Source organism: Denticeps clupeoides, chromosome 10, assembly GCF_900700375.1.
Source record: "Denticeps clupeoides chromosome 10, fDenClu1.1, whole genome shotgun sequence".
NCBI classification, from domain to species: domain Eukaryota; kingdom Metazoa; phylum Chordata; class Actinopteri; order Clupeiformes; family Denticipitidae; genus Denticeps; species Denticeps clupeoides.
In genome coordinates this window covers 14,059,094-14,079,222 of record NC_041716.1, presented here as the reverse complement: position 1 = coordinate 14,079,222, position 20,129 = coordinate 14,059,094, and the positions used below count along the sequence as shown (strand labels likewise).

At 41.2% G+C, this 20,129-nt stretch overlaps 1 protein-coding gene across 1 annotated transcript; it reads right to left on the bottom strand.

Moving 5' to 3' along the window:
- LOC114797690 (cryptochrome-1-like) lies at positions 1-20,129 on the bottom strand. Its single transcript, XM_028992671.1, has 15 exons — positions 19,943-20,129; positions 18,975-19,174; positions 11,265-11,373; positions 10,963-11,105; positions 10,542-10,726; positions 9,940-10,028; positions 9,585-9,725; positions 9,171-9,482; positions 8,508-8,659; positions 5,461-5,663; positions 5,262-5,363; positions 5,062-5,172; positions 4,902-4,982; positions 4,208-4,326; positions 1-2,938 (listed from the first exon to the last, which is right to left on the bottom strand). Exons 2-15 carry the CDS (start codon positions 19,157-19,159, stop codon positions 2,930-2,932), a joined length of 1,941 nt encoding a protein of 646 aa, XP_028848504.1. The 5' UTR covers positions 19,160-19,174; positions 19,943-20,129; the 3' UTR covers positions 1-2,929.

Sequence of the window (20,129 nt, the reverse complement as noted above, 5' to 3'; positions counted from 1 at the left end):
GTGTTTATAAACTGTTTATTTTTTGTGTCATTCAAGTTCAGCACAGGCACAACTGTTCACAGACTACAGAGGAGAGACAATATACAAATGGCAAACATTGATTTATTTCTACATATCTTAAAGCAAAGCAAGAAAAAAAAAAAAAAAAAAAGCCTTCCGTCTCTGAAACAACAAAAGCAAAGTAGGCGCTACAGTATGACGGTGTAAAGAGAATCCTCCTCCCCCAGTAAAATGACGGCTGCACACTGATCCTCAGATTCAGCAGTACACACCCCACGGCGAGCAAGTCACAGAGCACAGACTACGCCTTCAACTCAACAAATTTTTGGTGGTGGTGGCTGCAGGAAACAAAAGACGGGGATGGCAAGGGTCTCGGTCTGCTGGGAGGAGTATGTCTCACAATCTTCACATGTTCATACAGCATAAAAACCAACCAGACTGTGAAAGTCAGACTACGGCTGATGGAATCACCTCGCAGAGCTGAATTTTTCTATTCTCTCTCCTAAAAATTCCCTACAACTGCGGTCAGTGGTACAGTACTCAGCCTTTCACCACTAGTTTTGAAATACAGAGACAAAATAACTGTTAACTTCAAGGTCACAGAATTATGTACAGAAAATACCATAAAACAAACTTGTCAGATTGTCAAACATGCTTAATGGTCTTCCTTATACCTGCCAAACTACAAGTGTTGAAATTGATGGCCTGCTTTTTCATGAAGATATTAGGAACTCAAAGCAAATCCATTGCCATCAGTAGTTACTATCTTGCATTGTTTACTCTGGATGCTTTAATGCTGATAAAAAAACAATAGTTATAAATGTACACTATGTGTGCATCGTGCAGAGCTGGTCAGCCAAGCTCTGCCTCCTCTTTCTGTGCTGTAATGCACAACAGTAGTGTACCAATGAAGGCATGGGCATCAATTCTAATATGTGAAACATTCATAATCATGATGTCTTTGTCAGCTAGGTGTGCTTGTGCAGCACTGATGAAATAATATTTGTAACAGAATGATAATTCTTACCAATCTTAAAGGCCTCATAGGGCCTATGCTAGGATTAATTTTTGGTAAACTAGAGCTGGAAAAGTTTATAGATCTTTATTGTTTTATATACAAGTTCTACATACTTTCAGAAAGGGAGCACTGTTTCAGCATTAAATGCAGTACAATTTGGGAAATCTTACACTGATTTCTTTGCAATGGATATATGAAACTATTTAATTACAAAAATATGTTTTAATATAGTATGGTACATTAATCCAGCAGAGTATTAACTGTCACTATAAGCCAGCAAAACTAAAACATAAACTAAATGATTTTTTCTTTATTAAAAGAGAATGCATCTTCATCTCTGAGGAACGCAACTACCCAAATTGCCTGTGCTCCATTCAGTTTTAAGATTTTTTACCTGTTTTTGTTTTAATTATAAATAGTAGAAAATATTGAACGTGCTAATGCACGTGATCTGTTTTTCTGAGCTTTTGGTCTGAGCAGTAAGGTTTTCACTGGATCAAAAAAAAGAAAAACCAAAAAGAGTAGACACAGAATGAAGTGAGCAAAAATGTGCTTGGCTCCAGGCTGCATTGTGTCCATGTTGATGTACTTTTACTGACTGCCATACATTGTCCCTGAGAAGAGAGGTGGGCTCATCCACTTGGCTTCTGAACCAGTAACGAACCTCACCACACCAACTCATGCTATAACCTCCACACGGCCTTCAACCTCTTCATATATGGCTGGTAATAGACCTGGTCAGAGATGGCACCAGCATTTTCATTCATCTATGATTTTATATGATCTCACTGCATGGACTCAGCAGGACCATGGGAAGGCGCCTACTTCTCACCAGGACATGTTAACTGCCTCTGCTGCTGGTATAACCAATGATGTATTTAATTTTTTGGGAACTGTCAGTGGCCAGCTGTAATGTTGTGATGAAATTATGAAATAAATCCCTCCATAAAGAGAACTTGTCTAATTGTCATCATACAGACTGGATCTTAAAGGCCATTAAAAAAAGAACTTACCAAACAGACATTAACACTCCCTAGTCAAAAAATATTTTGGGTACATCTTGGATACTTGTAATATTTTACAATCATTAGAGCTAAGACAGATGTTTTTACACCATTACCAACGTTATATTAATATATTACACTTAAATGAATCATTATATACAATAAATTATCATGTGCACAATGTAAAGATGGCAGAGTGGGCTAGTGGCTGGAGCTGCTGTAGGCCAGGGACCCTGTGCCTTCTGACCTTATAACCTCTGTATGCCAGATAAGCTTTGCTCACTTCAGCATTACAAAAAACACATTTTCCAAATTTCCTTTTCACACTGGCCCAGCTCCAGGGCTTACTAAAATGGTGGGTCAAGTAGATAAAAATGCCAATTAAATAACAACAAAAGCAATAAAATAACTTTTGTCAATAGCGTGACAAATTAAATTTAAACTAAAATTAAAGGCAAAATACCACATAACTACTTGAATGGTGAAAAAATATAGAAAATTAATATAAAGTATTTCATCTGATATATAGCCTAGACATAGCCTAGTTGCCCATTATGTTTATGGTATGATGTCAATATGACTAGATAAACATCTTTGATCTGTCTGTTTTGGCTGCATGCATGAAAAATAGGTGCCGTTGGTGTGCCACTCACACTGGCAGTGCTGAGCCTCTGGTGTGTTAACATGGGTGCCGAAATTGCATAACAGATTCCTGACCCAGCCTTGTGACTGGGAGAGTCAGGTCCCCTTTAACCCCCCCATTGAGCCAGGCCTGATTTCAAATGTGAGATGATGGGCTTCAAAAAAAAGGACACAGGCAGAAAATAAAAACAGAGTTGGAGGCTTGTAGTGCTGCTCTGATGTTCAGTGAGGTGGAGTTTCAGAAAGGACCATCAGAGCTCTTCAGCTAGCTCTTCTGCAAAATAAACCAAAAACATTTAGGAGATTCAAGCAATTGAAAGTAATAGTATTCTTCCATTCTGCTAATAGTAGTAGTAAAATAAAGGAGTTTGGAGTTGGAAGTGTTTAGTAATGTTAAAACAGTGAGGTTGTGCCAGTGTAGAAGTTTGAGATGTACTCTACCACTTTTTTTTTTTTAATAGAAAAGTGGTAAAGTAGAGTAGAATCGCAGTACAGCAGCAAAGCAGATACTCTTCATGTACTAATAGTAAAGTAGTACAGTAGTAGTACAAATCACTATTAAAATAGTAGCAATCTATGAATAGTCAATTATTTCTGTTGAGTAGAGCCGCTCTCTATTAATAGTTAAGTATTAAAGCTCATTAATAGTAGTAATAGCATTCTACTGTAAAATGCTTTACATAAATAATAGAGCAATACTGGACATAAGTAGAGAAGTACAGTAGTAAAGTTTTTTGAGGGTACTTTCACACCTACAGGCTTTAGTGAGCTTGAATCGAACTCAACTCCATTTCCCAGCTTGGTGCATTTTTAGTCCGGTGTGTGAACACAGTAATCGCACTCAAATTCTCATCAAAACAACAGCACCAAGACTCACAAAAAAGGGGTGGTCTCCATTCGAATCAAATTGTGAACTGCGGTCTACCTGCTGAGAATGTGTACCCAACCAAAACAGGACAAAACGCTATCCCATGATTTGAGAACAGTAAATTATGGGTAAATTTCAATGCCATTTTCACTGTTTTTTCCACCTCCTGTGTTGTCTTGTTATGCACCCTCTGTGACTCCAGTGCGTCAGCATATTGCTTTCAAGACGTAACCATGCTACGTTTTTAAAATATTTTGCCTACAGTGGTAAATGCATGTAATATAATGTAAAATTGCAAGGGCATCAGCAAACCCGTGTTAATTTACTTCCATCATGGTCACTCCAATTTCCCACAAACACAGTCCACAACAGCAGATACTTCTGTTCCTGTACTTCTGACCAATCAGCAAAGACAAAGTTATTGCATGATTTGAACTGAAGCATTTTGGATCAGATTCAGATCAAAGCAAACTAAATAAGGTGTGAATGCGCCCTTTGTCAATTCAACAATTTGTAGATGTAGTAATGTAGTAGTCAACATAATTCATAATAAAATGCAGAGTTGTGAAAATAATAAAGTGACAAAGTTCAGTAGCAGCTGTGCAGAGTAATATAGTATTTGTTACTTTACTAAATTAAAGGCTGACTGGTGGTTTGATGAGGATGTGTACGGACCTCTGCGTTTTGGCGTTGCAGCTTGTGAGTGGAGGAGGGGGCTTCGTCTCCGTCACCATCACATTCCGACTCCCGTTCCCTCTTCCCTGTAACACTCCCTCCGGTGTGGAGCAGACGTCCTGGAGAGACAATAAAACAATAAAACTGTTTCCAGAGAGATATAGGGCCCTAAGTCACAACACAAACATGTAAACCACTAAGTTTAAAGCAGGACACAATAGCCACACATAGCTGTTTAAGACAGTGTTGGCAGATAACTGACTGTTTCAGATAATAATCTCCCCAAAATGAGACTCTCACAGAAATATTTCATTAAAAACTACTTAATGTAATCAACTTAAACGAGAAATGGGTACCTATACTCAACATGCAATTTATACGTGAATTATCATATGCAAAAACACCCAATCTGGCAGAATCCTTGGACAGACCATAGTTGAACTCAAACATGACCTCACTATACTTTAAATATTGCCTGTATTGAGAATGCCAAGTGGCACAGAACTAAAAATGAGTGATTACTAGCCTGTTTTTTTCATGGCTTATCAGTAAAAAAATTGAATTGTAATTAAACATCTAAATAAATGCATCCACCCATCTCCTGCCTTTTACCACCCTGACTGAAAATAACTTGATGCTTAGTGAATCTTCATTGTGCAAGGGATTTCACCTAAAAATGGCCCTTAAAAAGTACCTGGCTGTTGAGGAACTGCAAATTCATGTGAGAGGTTGGCTTTGTACAGTCGACCACTGTGGTCCGTCAGGTTGTTGTAGCCTAATAAAATTATGAAAACAGTGAATATTACTGCTTTTACACACCAAGTTGAATTGTGTGTAACGCGTGTGAGACTCACTCAGCTGTGGCTGAACTGCACATGGTCCTGGCTGTTCTTCGTTGTCAAATTTCAGTAGGATACTCCCACTGCCGTTGCCACTGGCAACAGAACTCCCTGTCACACCTGGTGCTATTGTGAAAACAGAATATGAGAAACATGGAAAAAAGGAAAGAAAGAAAGAAAGAATACAGACCGGTGCCGTTTAGAGCAGAACTAACTGTGTGTTGTGTTGGTTCCGGCCTGCTGTTCTCCTGGAGAGTACGCCATCATCCCCCCATTCCCATTCCCATTCGGTGTGGACGGCACTGAGGCTAGAAGGCCTAAGAAGTACAACAGAGTAGCAGGACACATTCCTTCAAAAAATGCTGAAGCTGTACAAGGTTTACATAATTATTTTGACTTTGGAAAAGAATGTACCAAGGCCTCTGTAACGGGACAGCTGCTGGTAGATCTGCTTCATCCTCTCAATGTTCAGTCGGCTGGCCTCTGCATGGTTTACCATAGGCTTGGGGTAGTGGACACCAATGATGCACTTGGCAGCAGCCTGCACAGAGTCGGGCGCATTCCAGGGGTCGTAGATATACTTGGCGGGAAAACCTCTGAGGATAGGTAAATATCGTCTGGAAGCACAGGGAGAGATTAAACCACAGAGTCTCATCATAAATACAAGGAGAGAAACGCAAGGAGGATGTGATGCCACACAAGGTTTCATAAGTTCAAAATATCCACAGTCACTCAATACCAATATTGCAAAGCTAAAATATATTGATATACAAGGAGGAACTGTACAATGTGTAATGTGAGAATAGGTACTAAATATGTTCTATGTACTAAATATGAATAATAGACTGAATGGAAGTCATGAGGAATGATAATCAGAGGTGGGAAGCAACTTTGGTTACAGCACTGTATTTTATAGACTACATAGCAGTTTTATTCTACATAACTATATTACAAATGCTAATATAAGAAGTAATATATGAATAAATGAAGTAATAACAGAACATAAGTGTGCACAATCAAATAGATTAGGATGTTTCACCTGTGACTGGTTATGAATGATGCACAAAATCTCCTTGATTTGGCAGAACGTGTATGCATTAAAAATAGTATTTTTTAAGCATTTGTAAAAAAAAAAAAAATGCATTATGGCTTTTTAACTTGACCACATATTACAAATGTTACTTTTTACTAAAAAAAGTTACTAAAGTAGTAAACTTAAAGTTTTTTAAACTTAAAAACTTTTGCCACCTCTGATGGTAATGCTATTGTGCCTATATTGTGAGTTTCAGCAGTACAGCTGAACTGTAGCTATAGAATACCTGCCAAAATGATTACATTTTATGCATGTGCTTGTTTCGAAATCAGCCTTTTACATTTGCATGTTAATTGTAATGAACTTTTGTGTAAGTTTTACAAAATTTGTGTTTATTGTACTGAATTTGTAAAAGTTAACAAACTGCTCATTGCAAATCAACCAAAAAATTGCAGCCCAAGGTTGCAGAGCCCCCTACTGGCCATCGCCACACATTACTAATATCTGGCATAACAAAAGCACAGGACGTAGCCATGTTTCATTCACTGTGTGGAACAACAAAGAAGTAACACAGTCGGCTCATCGTTGTAGGATAGATACCAAATAAATACATAAGTTAAAAAGAAATCCCTAAGTGCCGCAGTCCATGAACTACCGATGCTGGGCTGATTGTCTCCTCTTCTGTGTGTCCCCGGACATAGGAAGGCCACCTACCTACATGGTCCACCATACCAGAGGGCAGCACAGAGGGCGGGAGCGCGGAGGTGCCAGAAGACTGATGCCGTTTAAACCCACAGCTCCTGCCTGCGCTGAGAGACTACGGAGATTCCTACTACAACACGCGTTAGAAAGCAGAAGCATTGACCCCCTCCCACCCGAACCTTCCACCCCATGCCACCCCCACCCCTCCAATCCCCAAACAGAGTGAAGCTCCAGGCTGAGTAAGAGGTTCAGGTCCACTCCCTGCCCCTCCGACTGCCATTGGTCGCTTTTGAGACGACAGTGATCCCAAGCCAAGGCAGAGAAACCTGCTAACCGCCAAACGAGCAACGCAGTAATCTGCTCTCTGCCGCTAGGTGGACCCCTTGTTTTGCCAAAAGGGACTACAACCCTTTCGGCAGGAGTGCCTGGAACCTGCCCGTGCAAGTGTTGGCGCACATGCAGTTGTATTCAGCAAGTATAACATGAAGGGTTTGAATGTGAAAATTTACCAGCAAACTGCACACAACAAAAAAAAAACTTCCATTGGGAGTTTCTGTTAATGTCTCTCTGGTCTCTCTTCAGGGCAAGCAGGTTCACAGTCACACAAAGTCTTGGTGTCTGGCCGAGTCCTTTTTGCTTTCTCTCTTGAACAGGCAGGGCTGCATTTAATATTCAGAGTACCATAGAACATTTCAAAAAGGGTCTGACTGGGGGAGACGCCCAGATCTTACAAATCCTGACTGGTCAAAGACTCTGGACCCCACCTCCATCATACCCTCTGGGAAATGCTTCGTGGTCCTCTGTGCATTGAATGCAGACTAGGCTTCTCGTTTCCTTACCAAGCGGTCAAAATCCCTTTTGATGAAACGAGATGCTGCCGAGCTCAAGAGCAGGCCACTGCATTGCACCGTGAAAAAGCATCAAGCTTCAACCTGATTCACAGTTAACAGGCTTCCGAATGCTTTGGCTGAGAATGGCTTTCGTCTTAAAAGCAATCAACTACAATGTACAAAGGGGAGAGGGATAGCTGAACTTTTCACCCAATCCCCGAGACCCAGAAAAGAAGCAAACATAACACAGACGACGACGACAACATAGTAAAGCCTCTTGACTGTACAGCTAATATGTCCACACATTCAAGCATATGCAGTCATTTTACATAGAAATGACACAGACACACAGTTACAGTTGTGAGAAGAAGGTAGGCACACACAGACCTGAATTTTCATTCACACAAAATGACAGCTGTGTCTATTTGAAATGATTAAAGTTATTCTGACAAATTGTGCAACTTAGAGGATGCTAATTTAGCACATTCCTCCTCTTGTATCCCTGGCGTTTGGCGTTGACATGGCACTCACCTTGTAGTTTTGGCTGCTACCTCTCAATCGCCTTGTCAGCTATCCAATGAGGACGGCGAGATGGACAAACCTCTAGCCTGCCCTATTACCTGAGCTGCTAGGCTACTGATGTGTGTGGTGAGATACCCCTACTATAATACCAATCTGTGTTTATTATGTGAATGAAGCTAGTTGTGTGTGCATGTATATGTATGGATGTGTGTGTGTGTGTGTGTGTGTGTGTTTACATGTGTATGTGTGTGTGTGTGTGTGTGTGTGTGTGTGTATGTGTGTGTGTGTTTGTCGATCTGTCTGGAATGCATCTGTGAGGATCTGGATGGAGGAGACATACACACAGACACACGCCTGGATGAAAAGCTACCCACCTGATAAAATCTCCATTGGGGTCTGTGCGGCGGCCGAAGCCCACAGGGCAGTAGCAGTGGAAGAATTGCTGAAAGAAGGAACTGCAGGAGAGCCACATCCAGCTTCCTGCATTCACACTCCAGTCCGCGTCCAGCAGGAGCTCCTCAAACACCTGCCAAATCGCTTCTGTTAATTACTGATCCACTAAATATAATGACAGCAACAAATCTATCCGATTAGTTATAATAAATTGTTGGTCATGACAGGGATGGTAGTAGCCTAGTGGGTAACACACTTGCCTATGAACCAGAAAAGTACAGAGTCACTTACTACCATTGTGTTCCTGAGCAAGACACTTAACCCTAAGTTGCTCCAGGGGGACTGTCCCTGTAACTACTGATTGTAAGTTGCTCTGGATAAGAGCGTTTGATAAATGCTGTAAATGTAAATGTAAAGGTTTGATGTGCATGGAGTGTATAGACCCTTGTCCACAATTAAAACAGACTTCACCGGGTGTTGCAGTATCAGAAATGGCCTGGTCGGGAAGGAAATAATGTTTTTCTTGTGGACAGCAAGGTGCTTGTGATTTAATTAGATTGCAGCATGTTAGTGTTGCTGTATACAGGCAAATATTCATTCAGGTCCAGTATTTTCCCTGGTGCTAGTGGGAAAATGTATCGTACCTTCATGCCCTCCTCCCAGCTGATCCACAGGTCCCCACGGGTGAGGAAACAAGCCACGGCATGGCGAGCTAGGTGATGAATCCAGCCCTCCTGCCTCAGCTGGGTCATGATGGCATCGATCCAGGGAAAGCCTGTTTTGGCCTCAGCCCACTTAGCCAGTGCCTGAGGGTTACGGTCCCAGGGTATGCGCACACAGATGGGGTTGCCCTCCATCTTATCAAAGCGGGGATTGTTGGTGGCAGCCGTGTAGAAGAATTCCCGCCACAGGAGTTGCCCATACAGAGAAAGGGGAGGGGAGCTGTTCTTCTTTACCTGAGAAACATCCAAACAACATTTGATATTTGACATCTCAGAGATATATTTCTCTGCCAGCCAGAACTATCCTGTCCAATATTTCCAAAATGATTTGTTTACCTTCCTGTAGAGGTCTGTGAGTTTGAAATAGAAAAGGCGACAGGAGAGGCAACCAAAGCGGAGGTAGGGGCTCAGGCCAGTTGGACTGGCCAGCAAGGAATTGGCATTCATTCTGGGCCTTTCAAAATTGGCCACCCAGGCCTGCAACAGAACATGGTATAATTTACATAAAGTACAAAAAATATACAACTTTCATCCATAATGTTATGTCCAAAAGAATCCTACTCTAGATTGTCCTACTATTACTAAACCTTTCACCCACTGTCAAGTCATAATGTTACGGCTGATTGGTGCATGCTGGAACAGTTGTTTATAACTGTGCAGATTGTTAATAACTGTATTTCTTTTTACAAACCTTCCTTTCTAAATGGCGCTCGATTCGAGTTAAAGCCTCTGTCTCTCCTCCAGGCCAGACTGCAGATGGAAGACCCTCCGTATCAAACCCTGTACAGAGTGAAAGCAAAAGGTTCATCAGCCTAAAAACACAAAAATTAAAGCAATTAAACATAAACAAATGTGATGACTTCTGACAGACAAGTGACAGAATACGCTGTGTAAAATAGCTACAGAGTTGACACACTAAAACCAGGCCCCATCATTTTTGTAAAATACGTTTTAAATACTCCAGTCAAATAAAGCAGTTGTAGCTATAGCTGTCTGAGATACACCTGCCTTAGCTTCATGTATACTATTATTTATTTATTATTGTTTTACACATTAAAATTATATACAATCTAAGATCATGACAGACTCAACCTAACTGCATAATCAGGTCAACTCAAATGTTCCTTAGTTGACAAGTCTAAGACAATTTTGGAGGCTAACTGTCTTGGTCATGATACCATCAATGTGTGTTCAGCATACCATGGGAAAAAAAATATACAATTTCTGTAGTCAAAAAGGATAATGTCATTATTATTTTGAGGAAACTCATAGTGTGTCTTAAATGTAACTTACCAAGCTCCTCGAGTGAAGGAACCCCATATTTGTCACTATGATCCTCAGAGACTGGTGTGACACAACGTCCCATTAGCACACTTGACAGGGTTTCCCCAGGCATCTGCGGTGGGTCCATGCGACTGATCAGGGTCTGGAAACGCTTGTAGGTCAGTGGTGGCTGACCCCCATTCAGTTCAATTATCCTGTGGCACACAACACCCAAACAACAAACTTACAGTACAGTCAATGCTATTGCACCTTTTTAAATGTTTATCAGTATAATTTGTGTTTTTGTGAATTCTATGAGTGTACCTGTACTATTTACCCCAAAAAACTTTACAATCACTTTTATATACAATGTGCATGTTTTAAGTAGAACGCCTACAGAAATTAATTAAAAGAATTTAATAAAATAATTTAATTGTACTATCAATATTACCTGTCCAGATCATAGAGGGTGTGAGAAATCTTGACCATGACTTCCACCCCTGCTTCCATGGCCAGTTTCTTGATGGCAGCATCTCGTTCCTTCCCAAATGGCTCAGAGTCATACTCAAAGGTCAAACGGGTGATTTTCCATTCCTACGGATAAAGGAACATTTTTGTTGTGATGTTGTAGCTGTTGTGTTGGTGGATCTTTCTTTACGTTTCATACAGCTACAGTTTGCTAGAGGTAAATTAATTTAGTGCCCCTCCCTTCCCTTAAATGGTAAAAAAAATAGTCAGTGCATGACTCCCCACCTTAAAGAGTCGTGGAAACACATTGGCAGGCTGTCCACGGATGACAAAGAGCCGTGAGTTGAGTTTGCGGAGATTTGCATCAAGGTCCTCCAGGCATTGAAGGAGGAATCTGAAATGGAGAAAAAAAGTTTTTTTATTATTTCCATTTGTTCGTTTTTTTCATTTGTCAGATTATCCCTTGGAGGTTTTCCTGCATCCTTAGTATCAAAAGCTGATCCTAAACAGATGCTGTGGTAAAGATGAGCAAAACATTTGTTCAGTCATTGGCACTGACTTTGATCATTCAAGCGATTTAAGAATGTTAAATCAGTTAACCTGCTTCCAATATGGTGCAACAACCTGGTCCACCGTGATATTTTTAACCTTTCATTGACAACAGTTTGCTCTGTTAGCTAACAGATGTCTCTTTTCCATTGAAAGATTTCCTTAATTCATACAGCAGTTTATCCAGTTGAGGCAAGGATAAGCTGTCTAAGCACACCTTAACTGCCAACTGTTTTACAGGAAACGCAATTAGAAGCATATGTGCTGAGGTGAAGAGGCAATGTGGTTAATTGGCATAATAGGTGAATTAAAGCAGGAAGGTATTTAACACTAAATAAACTTTTACAAACTATGCTCACAACACAAAGGGTGGTAGTAGCCTCTTGGGTAACCTATGAACCATATGACCACAAAATCACATATTTGTGTCCCTAAGCAAAGTGTGTGTGTGTGTGTGTGTGTGTGTGTGTGTATATATATATGTATATGTATCTATATACATATATGTATAATATTTTTATTTGTTTTTTTTTATTGTAAATTGAAAATTTAAAATTATTGTGATCTTTTAACATTAAAATGCAACGTGTTTAATTTTTTGAGCCACAAATGCCACTGTCATTATTCCTGCAAGACCTCAGACTCTGAAGAAGGCCACGAAGAAACACAGGTAAATGTCCTCTGTATGGACGATTTTGTTGGACTGTTTTGACCCTGTTAGTCCCGAATTTCACCTTGTGAATTGCACCCATGTGTCTATTTCAATTTCCTGGTTCCCGATTGCTCATGCTCCCCTGACCAAGCCTCCAGCATGCCGCTTTGTTAGAACCATCTTCCAACTGCACTTAGCCCAAACCCAGCTTTTCAGCAATGTCTGCGAATGGCCAACCCAGCACAGCTCCTGACACCCGCATATGTGTGCACTTGTATATGCTTGACAAACCACCTTGAATTTCTACAATTTCACAAGAAACACAGTAGCATAGGTTTTTTTATACATAGCATAAAAGTAAAAATAATATATGCAGTATTATCTTCATTTTCATTCCTTGTAACTGATTGTAAAATGCTGCGTGATGCAGAGAGGAAGTAGTTGCAAGTGAGAAGGAGAGTTACACAAAACAAATAAAAACAGGAATAAAGTAGGTCATCCCAAGAATGTGGAACACCAGGCATGGATAGATTAAAAACCTTGTTGAATTTTGCATCGTCTTCCTGCACTGTCTGTGCAGTTGGGCCATTCAAATCTTTATCTCACCCCACTGCTTCATAATGCTTTATAAAGCACACCAAGTACACCTACTACTCTGCTTTATTTGTCCCACTGCTATTTAAGGACATTACAGGTGGTCTAATGGGTGAGAACAGGTGGCACCAGGTGAGCGCTTGAGTTTATTATTAACCATCCTGATTAAGGATCCTTGAACCTCAGCTCACAGATGCCGCGATTTTCCATTCAGGTGTCCCTTCATTCATAGTACAAACCTGCCACCTGCTGTTTAAGGCCTGCTTTAGAAGCACGTGCTGCACGGCTGTCCTAAAGGCAGCTTTGCATCTGTTCACCCAGATTGCATTCTGAGAAAATGCAATCATTCATTGATATATTTTCTATCTGTGTGAATTTGCACAAAAGGGTCAGCAATCTGCACCGGGTGCATACACTGGGCCACAGAAAGAGTGTATTAGCAATCCACTACTGCAGGCCCGTTTCAACCCTAGCAACAGACTCTCCAAATCCGTGTCCAGACACGGCCTTCTAGCTTCTAGCTCTTACTGTGTAGGCCGAAACACAGGCTGACCTTGGGCAGGGTGGCCCACTTTCCCTGGCCAGACGGCGCATAAGCCTGTGCTTCTGCACGATACAGACAGGCCACCACCAAACCCCTGATTAATGACAGGCAGCAAAACTGTTCCTGCTCCCAATCTTCGTCTAGACGGCACATTAGTACAAAGCGTATTCACATAGGCAGTCCTGGACTATGCGGCACGTGCCCATAGGTGCAACACACAATCACACAATCAGAGCCAGGACTACCTCTGTGCAGAGGCTGGGAGGCAAAGACCCAATTCAGAAGCTTTGCACACAATATCAGGGTGGTAGTAGCCTAGTGGGTAACATACCCGCCTATGAACCAGAAGACCCAGGTTCAAATCCCACTTACTACCATTGTGTCCCTGAGCAAGACACTTAACCTTAAATTGTTCCAGGGGGGGACTGTCCCTGTAACTACTGATTGTAAGTCACTCTGAATAAAGGGGTCTGATGTAAATCTATGGATTCATGTAATATTAGATATATTTGATATTATGGAACTTGTCAAAAAGCCATTGTTTTATTCTGAGAAAGCTGACACCATTCTTGTTGTGATATGAATCCATACCCTCTAACATTACACTGAATTAAGTCTTACAATGTTGTGTAACTGTTGTTATCCAGGGTTCTTGTGTAAAGGACATATTTATTGCACATCTTGGTGGAGAATTTAGAGCCTGAAAACAATACTGGTCACCCACTTTCAAAAAGTTATAGGTCACGGCAAGCTATACTTTATTATAGATTATAGTAAATAGGTCACATTAAACTCTACTATGTTTTAATCTAAACACAACAAAACCCCTTGACAATGCTTTGAGAAACAAGTTGTGTTGTCAGATGCGTTGTCCCATTAGCAGGCCACTTAGTCTCACGTTTTCCCCACCTGCTGCCAACTCATACAGTACATCATACCTTATATAACTGGCCTGGCCTAGATCAGGGCGCGCAGGCTCCAGACGCTGGAACATCAAATTAGCCCAGTGACCTCATTTCAGTCGCAAAAACTATTTTCACGATTCTGGGCAAAAAAAATTAGCTCTTCACACAATAATGCACAGCATAACTGTTACACATCTGTGTCTTGTTTCATAAATGATCTTTTCTGTGCTTTGCTCTTTTATGGCACATATTTTAAAGCTGACGTATTTGTTTAGCCAAGCCGGAATTTTACTTAAATTTAAATTTAACACTCACTTCTTCATAGGATGACAACTTTTACTTTTCAGTGATGGTCTCATCTTCCTACCAGTCATTCCTCAAAGATAAAGGACTTTCTCTTTTTTGAATGCTTCACGCCACAGGCTCAATAAGATACCTTTTAAAGGACTGGGGATTGATGTCATGGAACATTGTTTGACTATTTTTTTGCAGACATACCTAGTTTTATTTCATTTTTCCTTTTGCTTTTTTTGGATTCCTTTCTCACTGTTATATTTTGACATTTCATTCAGATTGACCATGACAATACTACTTGTCACTGTTATAGTAAACCCCCCAAAAACAGCCTTGGTATGGTGAGACATTTTGACAAAATTTGAATAAAAAGTTTAATAAAATGTATTTCCAGTGATGTGGGGCCTCCGTGGATTGGACCTCCATGACATCTGACAGACAATGAATCAAAATAATGATCATTTATTCTTATCTCAAAGCACATTAAAGAGACATTGAGGGAAGGACTTCCTCCCCACCATCCATTTTGCATCAGTACATTCGCAGGTGCAGAGAAATATCGGCAATTAAGATAGGGTGGTAGTAGCCTAGTGGGTAACGCACTCGCCTATGAACCAGAAGACCCAGGTTCAAATCCTGCTTACTACCATTGTGTCCCTGAGAAAGACACTTAACCATAAGTTGCTCCAGGGGGGACTGTCCCTGTAACCACTGATTGTAAGTCACTCTGGATAAGTCACTCTGATAAATGCCGTAAATGTAAATAATCACATTCGGATACAGACCTGGGGGATCTGAAGACCTTGAACTCTTGTTGTGTTCCTCAAACCATTTCTGATCCTTTTTTACATGTATGGCATTTATGAGACACCCTTATCCAGAGCAACTTACGATTGGTAGTTTCAGGGACAGTCCCCTTGGAGACACCCAGGGTTAAGTCTTTCTCAGTCTTCCAAGAGAGGTTTGAACCTGGGTCTTCTGGTTCATAGGCTCATGAGTATGTTACCCGCTAGGCTACTAAGTGGAAAGTTCCATTATCCTGCTGAAAGTGGCTAATTCCATCAGGTAACATTTGTATATGGTACTTGTCCACTGTAGGTCCCTTCATTGGTGGACAGGGATCAGCATGACCTGTTTGCAGCTACACAGCCCCACACACTCTTCTGTGGTATTATTTTCATTACATTTACAGCATTTCGCATACGCCCTTATCCAGAGATCTTACAAGTAGTTACAGGGTTAAGTGGGGTTTGAACCTGAGACTTGGTGGTCTTCTGGTTAATAGGCAAGTGTGTTAGCCACTAGGCTACTACCAATACTAAAGTGAAACTTGCATCCCAACTACACTTGCCCATTTTTCCTGCTTCACTTCACGTGCCACAGGTTTTAATGTTGTGGCTAATCAGATTCAAAACAAGAATTGTGTTTTCTTGCCCAGAATGTTCACACATTCTGTGTGTGTGCGCATATGTAGTGTTTTTTATTCTAAAATGGCAGCCAGCCAGAGGCAGAAGCGCAAGAGGCCTTCATGAAGTGGGTCATCGCCATAACAACGCATGACTCACAGAAATTTTATACGCAGGCACAGTAACCCATAGTCTTTTCACGCAGCAGTCTTCACTTTCCCATTTCTGGCTGATTTTCTCCTGTACCCAGGAGCAAATTCAAACTATTTTTGTGTTTTATGCCTGGGACTGGACTATTATTGAGGGGAGGGACACCCCGCTGCTGGAGGACTGCGTGGGTTAAACCAAGGAGGGCTAACCAGGAAAGCTGGAACGCAGAACTGAGCAAAGCTTGTAAAGGAAAGTCCTGAGACCGTTACTTTCTGTCTGCAGACATACCACCTGTCCAGGTAGGAACATAATAGTGACCAATCAACAGCATGGCCGATACTGGACTCTGTAATAATATGGTGCATTATTTATAATTAAAGTCTTCTTTTATAAACAAAAATTATATATGGACATGATATAACAGCATACTGAAAAAGTGGCCTTAAATAGAATTTGACAAGCGTGTGTTTGTGAATGTGTGAAACTGAGGGGAAAATGCTATTGATGTGGATGCAATCTTTTTTTTTTCTATTGTAACATACAAACTCAATTTTACACCTAGACAAAGACAAGAATCTTTTAATCAAAAATCTTTCAGTAGTCCCATTATTAGAGCTTGGGAAGCATACATGATCATAACAACACACACGCATATGTACAGTCTTGGCCTCTTAGCCAGGTGTACCTCTCAAATGTACCTCAAGGTGACAGAGGGACAGAGGAAGCGATCTTAAGCAGTGAAAGGGCTAACAGACTCTGTCTGCCCTCTAATGTCCAGCACCAGATAATCCACTTACAGTAGGTGGCTACTGAAGTTAGACAGGTGACCCAGACATCTGGAGGATTTTGGTTAACCCCCTCCCAGCAAAGTCTATTCCAAGTCAAAGAGGGTTCTGCAGGATGTACAGACACACCAGCTGTGGGAAGGGCTTTAAATAGAGAATACCTTTAAGTCTGAGCAAGAACCGCTTTAACCTGTGGAGCTCAAGTCAATTTAGCTTCACCTGTTGAGCCCCACATGGCCTGTGCTGCTCTTGCGACATCTGTTAGAACAGACTGGGCCTGTTTTATACTTTCATCCAGAAAGACCACACCTGTCAAAAGTGCCCAGAGTACAGAGCAGTTTAACATTTCAGCCATAGCTAAAGGAGTAATCCCAGTGCCCCGGACTTATGCATGATCTCAGCTCTTATTAATAGATGATGCTGTTCTAAATGCACTGTAAGAAAGCAGGGACTTAAAACTGCATACGGTGCATTTCTCATGTCACAATATAGCTTTTGCCTTATAAAACCCATAGTATGCCGTCCAAGCACAAATGATAGGACAACATAGGTGTCAGGTAAGATAACAGGTCATGTTATATCACACTTGTCCAAATTACAGAGGACCTTAACCTTTCTGGATCTGTTCTGATCTGTTCCATACACAGATCCCAAAACCTTCAGACTCCTTATTGGGAAGATAAATCAGATGTCTAAATGGTGTTGGAAAAATGATTATATTTTGGAATGTCCAAGAGGATGCCTCCTCAGTCATCCAGGTGCAGGAGGACATTGAAGTCAATAATGGTCATTATTTCCCTGGCTACATTTCACCAACCTGGCAAGTTAATTACCTACTAGACCAAAACAAAAAATGTCTCACTTCTTGGTATATTGTGGTTATATTTCTTATTATGGTCACCCCCCCCCCCCTCTCTCTCTCTCTCTCTCTCTCTCTCTCTCTCTCTCTCTCTCTCTCTCTCTCTATATATATATATATATATATATATATATATATATATATATATATACACACACACACACACACACACACACACACACACACACACACACACACACACACACACACACACACACTCCTGATTAAGTTCCATAAGTATATGTTGATGGGATGTATGTGATTTCTTTGCAAATTAAACTTTCTGGATCAGCTCCAGCTCACTGGAATGGAATTGGAATTAAGAAATGTGTGGATTTAAAATGGATCCATTGTGTGGCTGGGCATTTGTAATTTAACAGACCCAACACTATAAAACTAGCTGAGAGTGAGGGCATCCTTGTTCTGCAGATATTAGAATGTTAAATTGGATGGCTACATTACAGAGTGTGGTACAGAGGTATTAATGCTGTATAGCACCACTACAACATTAGTTACAACAGCATCGCCCACAGGGGCAGTGGTGGCCTAGCGGTTAATAGCCCCATAATCAGAAGGTTGCCGGTTTGAATCCCGATCCGCCAAGGTGCCACTGAGGTGCCACTGAGCAAAGCACCGTCCCCACACACTGCTCCCCGGGCGCCTGTCATGGCTGCCCACTGCTCACTCAGGGTGATGGGTTAAATGTAAATGTAAATGCAGAGGACAAATTTCACTGTGTGCACCATGTGCTGTGCTGCTGTGTATCACATGTGACAATCACTTCACTTCACGATACACCTGCCATTCAGGGACCACCATTCCACGTGGATTCACAGACATTTTACCATTTTAAATGGCCACAGCTGTGGCCATATGTTGCATATGTCATAGTGATATAGCCTATATATAGACCAACACAGGTCTATATAGAAGATATAGAAGCTAACTCAGTCACTCACTTCCATTTATCATTTCATTTTACTGGCAAAAAACATTGATGACCACATCCTGTGTACAACATAAAATAATCCTTGCATAAAATAATCCTTTATATTATGACTACATAATCTTTTTATTATTCAAAATGATTATTTTCTTATTCAGTTCAGGTATGAACTGGTTCATGATTAACCAGTGTATGAAATATACTTACATAATTATTGTGGCATTTAATCGATTGGTATAGTTTTAGTACTGTACTTTTAAGCTGGACTTCAAATTCAGTTTGTATCCAGTTTTAGTTTAGTTTGTACTCACCTCCACCTGTTGACACCTAGGTTGGAGGATCCAGCAAACCAGGGATCCAGGAAGTAGACACAACGTACAGTGGCTGCTCCCCGGACGGCCTCCCTCAGTGCAGGGTTGTCATGGAGACGCAAACCCTTCCGGAACCAGTGGATGGAGTTTGGGGCCATATTCGTGGGATTCTGGGATGTGGCCATGTGTTGCAGAGAAGCCTTGCAGATAGGGAAGAACCCAAATGAACGTAAATAACTCACCCAGCCTATGCATTTAAACAATCCTCAAAACAAGACACATCCAAAGAATTTATAAGCACAAAAAAAATGTTGGAAACAAAGTGTGTGTGTACATTTAATAACATGATGTACATGACAATTCGTTATTATTTTCAACCACTGCAAGTAAGTAATTAGATCAGGGCTGATGAGTGGTTTTAAGGATCACTCGCATTTTCATAAAATGTATTTCTCATTCACTGACATCACTGGAAGTCACACTAGGTCATTCCATGTAAGGAAGCAGAGCCTTGTTCTTTTTATTCTGAATTTTGTACAACCATGTCCTGCAGCAGTAACAATTTCACTACGTTTCCCAGAAAACAACAAAGTACAGAAATGCATATTATTCCAATTGCTATTATTATTATTATATTTCTAATTGTTGTTCTAAATGGTTGAAATAATGCTGAGCAATGTTTTCATCTTGTTCCTACGGCTCCTCTTAAGAGCCGAAATCAGGTCACACAAAAGCAGGTGAAAGAAACACATGCGCTTTACAGCGACAAGAAAATCTCGAGCCCTGTCACCAACACAGGCAGCATACTCGACGTCTGTCCGAATACGAGCGACATTCTGAACGGTTCCTTTAGAAAAACAGCCCCGAAACACACGCACATCAAAACGGGGTCACGGGCGCGCGTTATGTAACCCGCGCGGTTGTGTGCCGACGTCGCCGCTCTTTCCCGTCCGTTCGCGGCACTTTACCTGCAGGCGCTCGCCGGAGGTGAGGTTTTATGTCAGCCCCCGAGAAAGGGGCATTTCTCCCGGTAGTTTCGGCTGGGGGCACCGCACGCCGCCGGCTCGGGCGGAGTTTGAGTCCCACTGGGTCGGCCGCGGACGTTTCCGAGCTGGTTTCATAACACGGCGCTCACTGCGCCTGCTCCGCGGTCCC

Excerpts from the sequence above, each read along its gene's own strand:
- LOC114797690 (XM_028992671.1), bottom strand. The coding sequence starts at position 19,159 with ATGGCCACATCCCAGAATCCCACGAATATGGCCCCAAACTCCATCCAC. Across the intron at positions 11,374-18,974 it reads CTAGGTGTCAACAGGTGGAG|ATTCCTCCTTCAATGCCTGG; the intron begins GTGAGTACAAAC and ends TCTCCATTTCAG. Across the intron at positions 9,483-9,584 it reads TCACAGACCTCTACAGGAAG|GTAAAGAAGAACAGCTCCCC; the intron begins GTAAACAAATCA and ends GATGTTTCTCAG.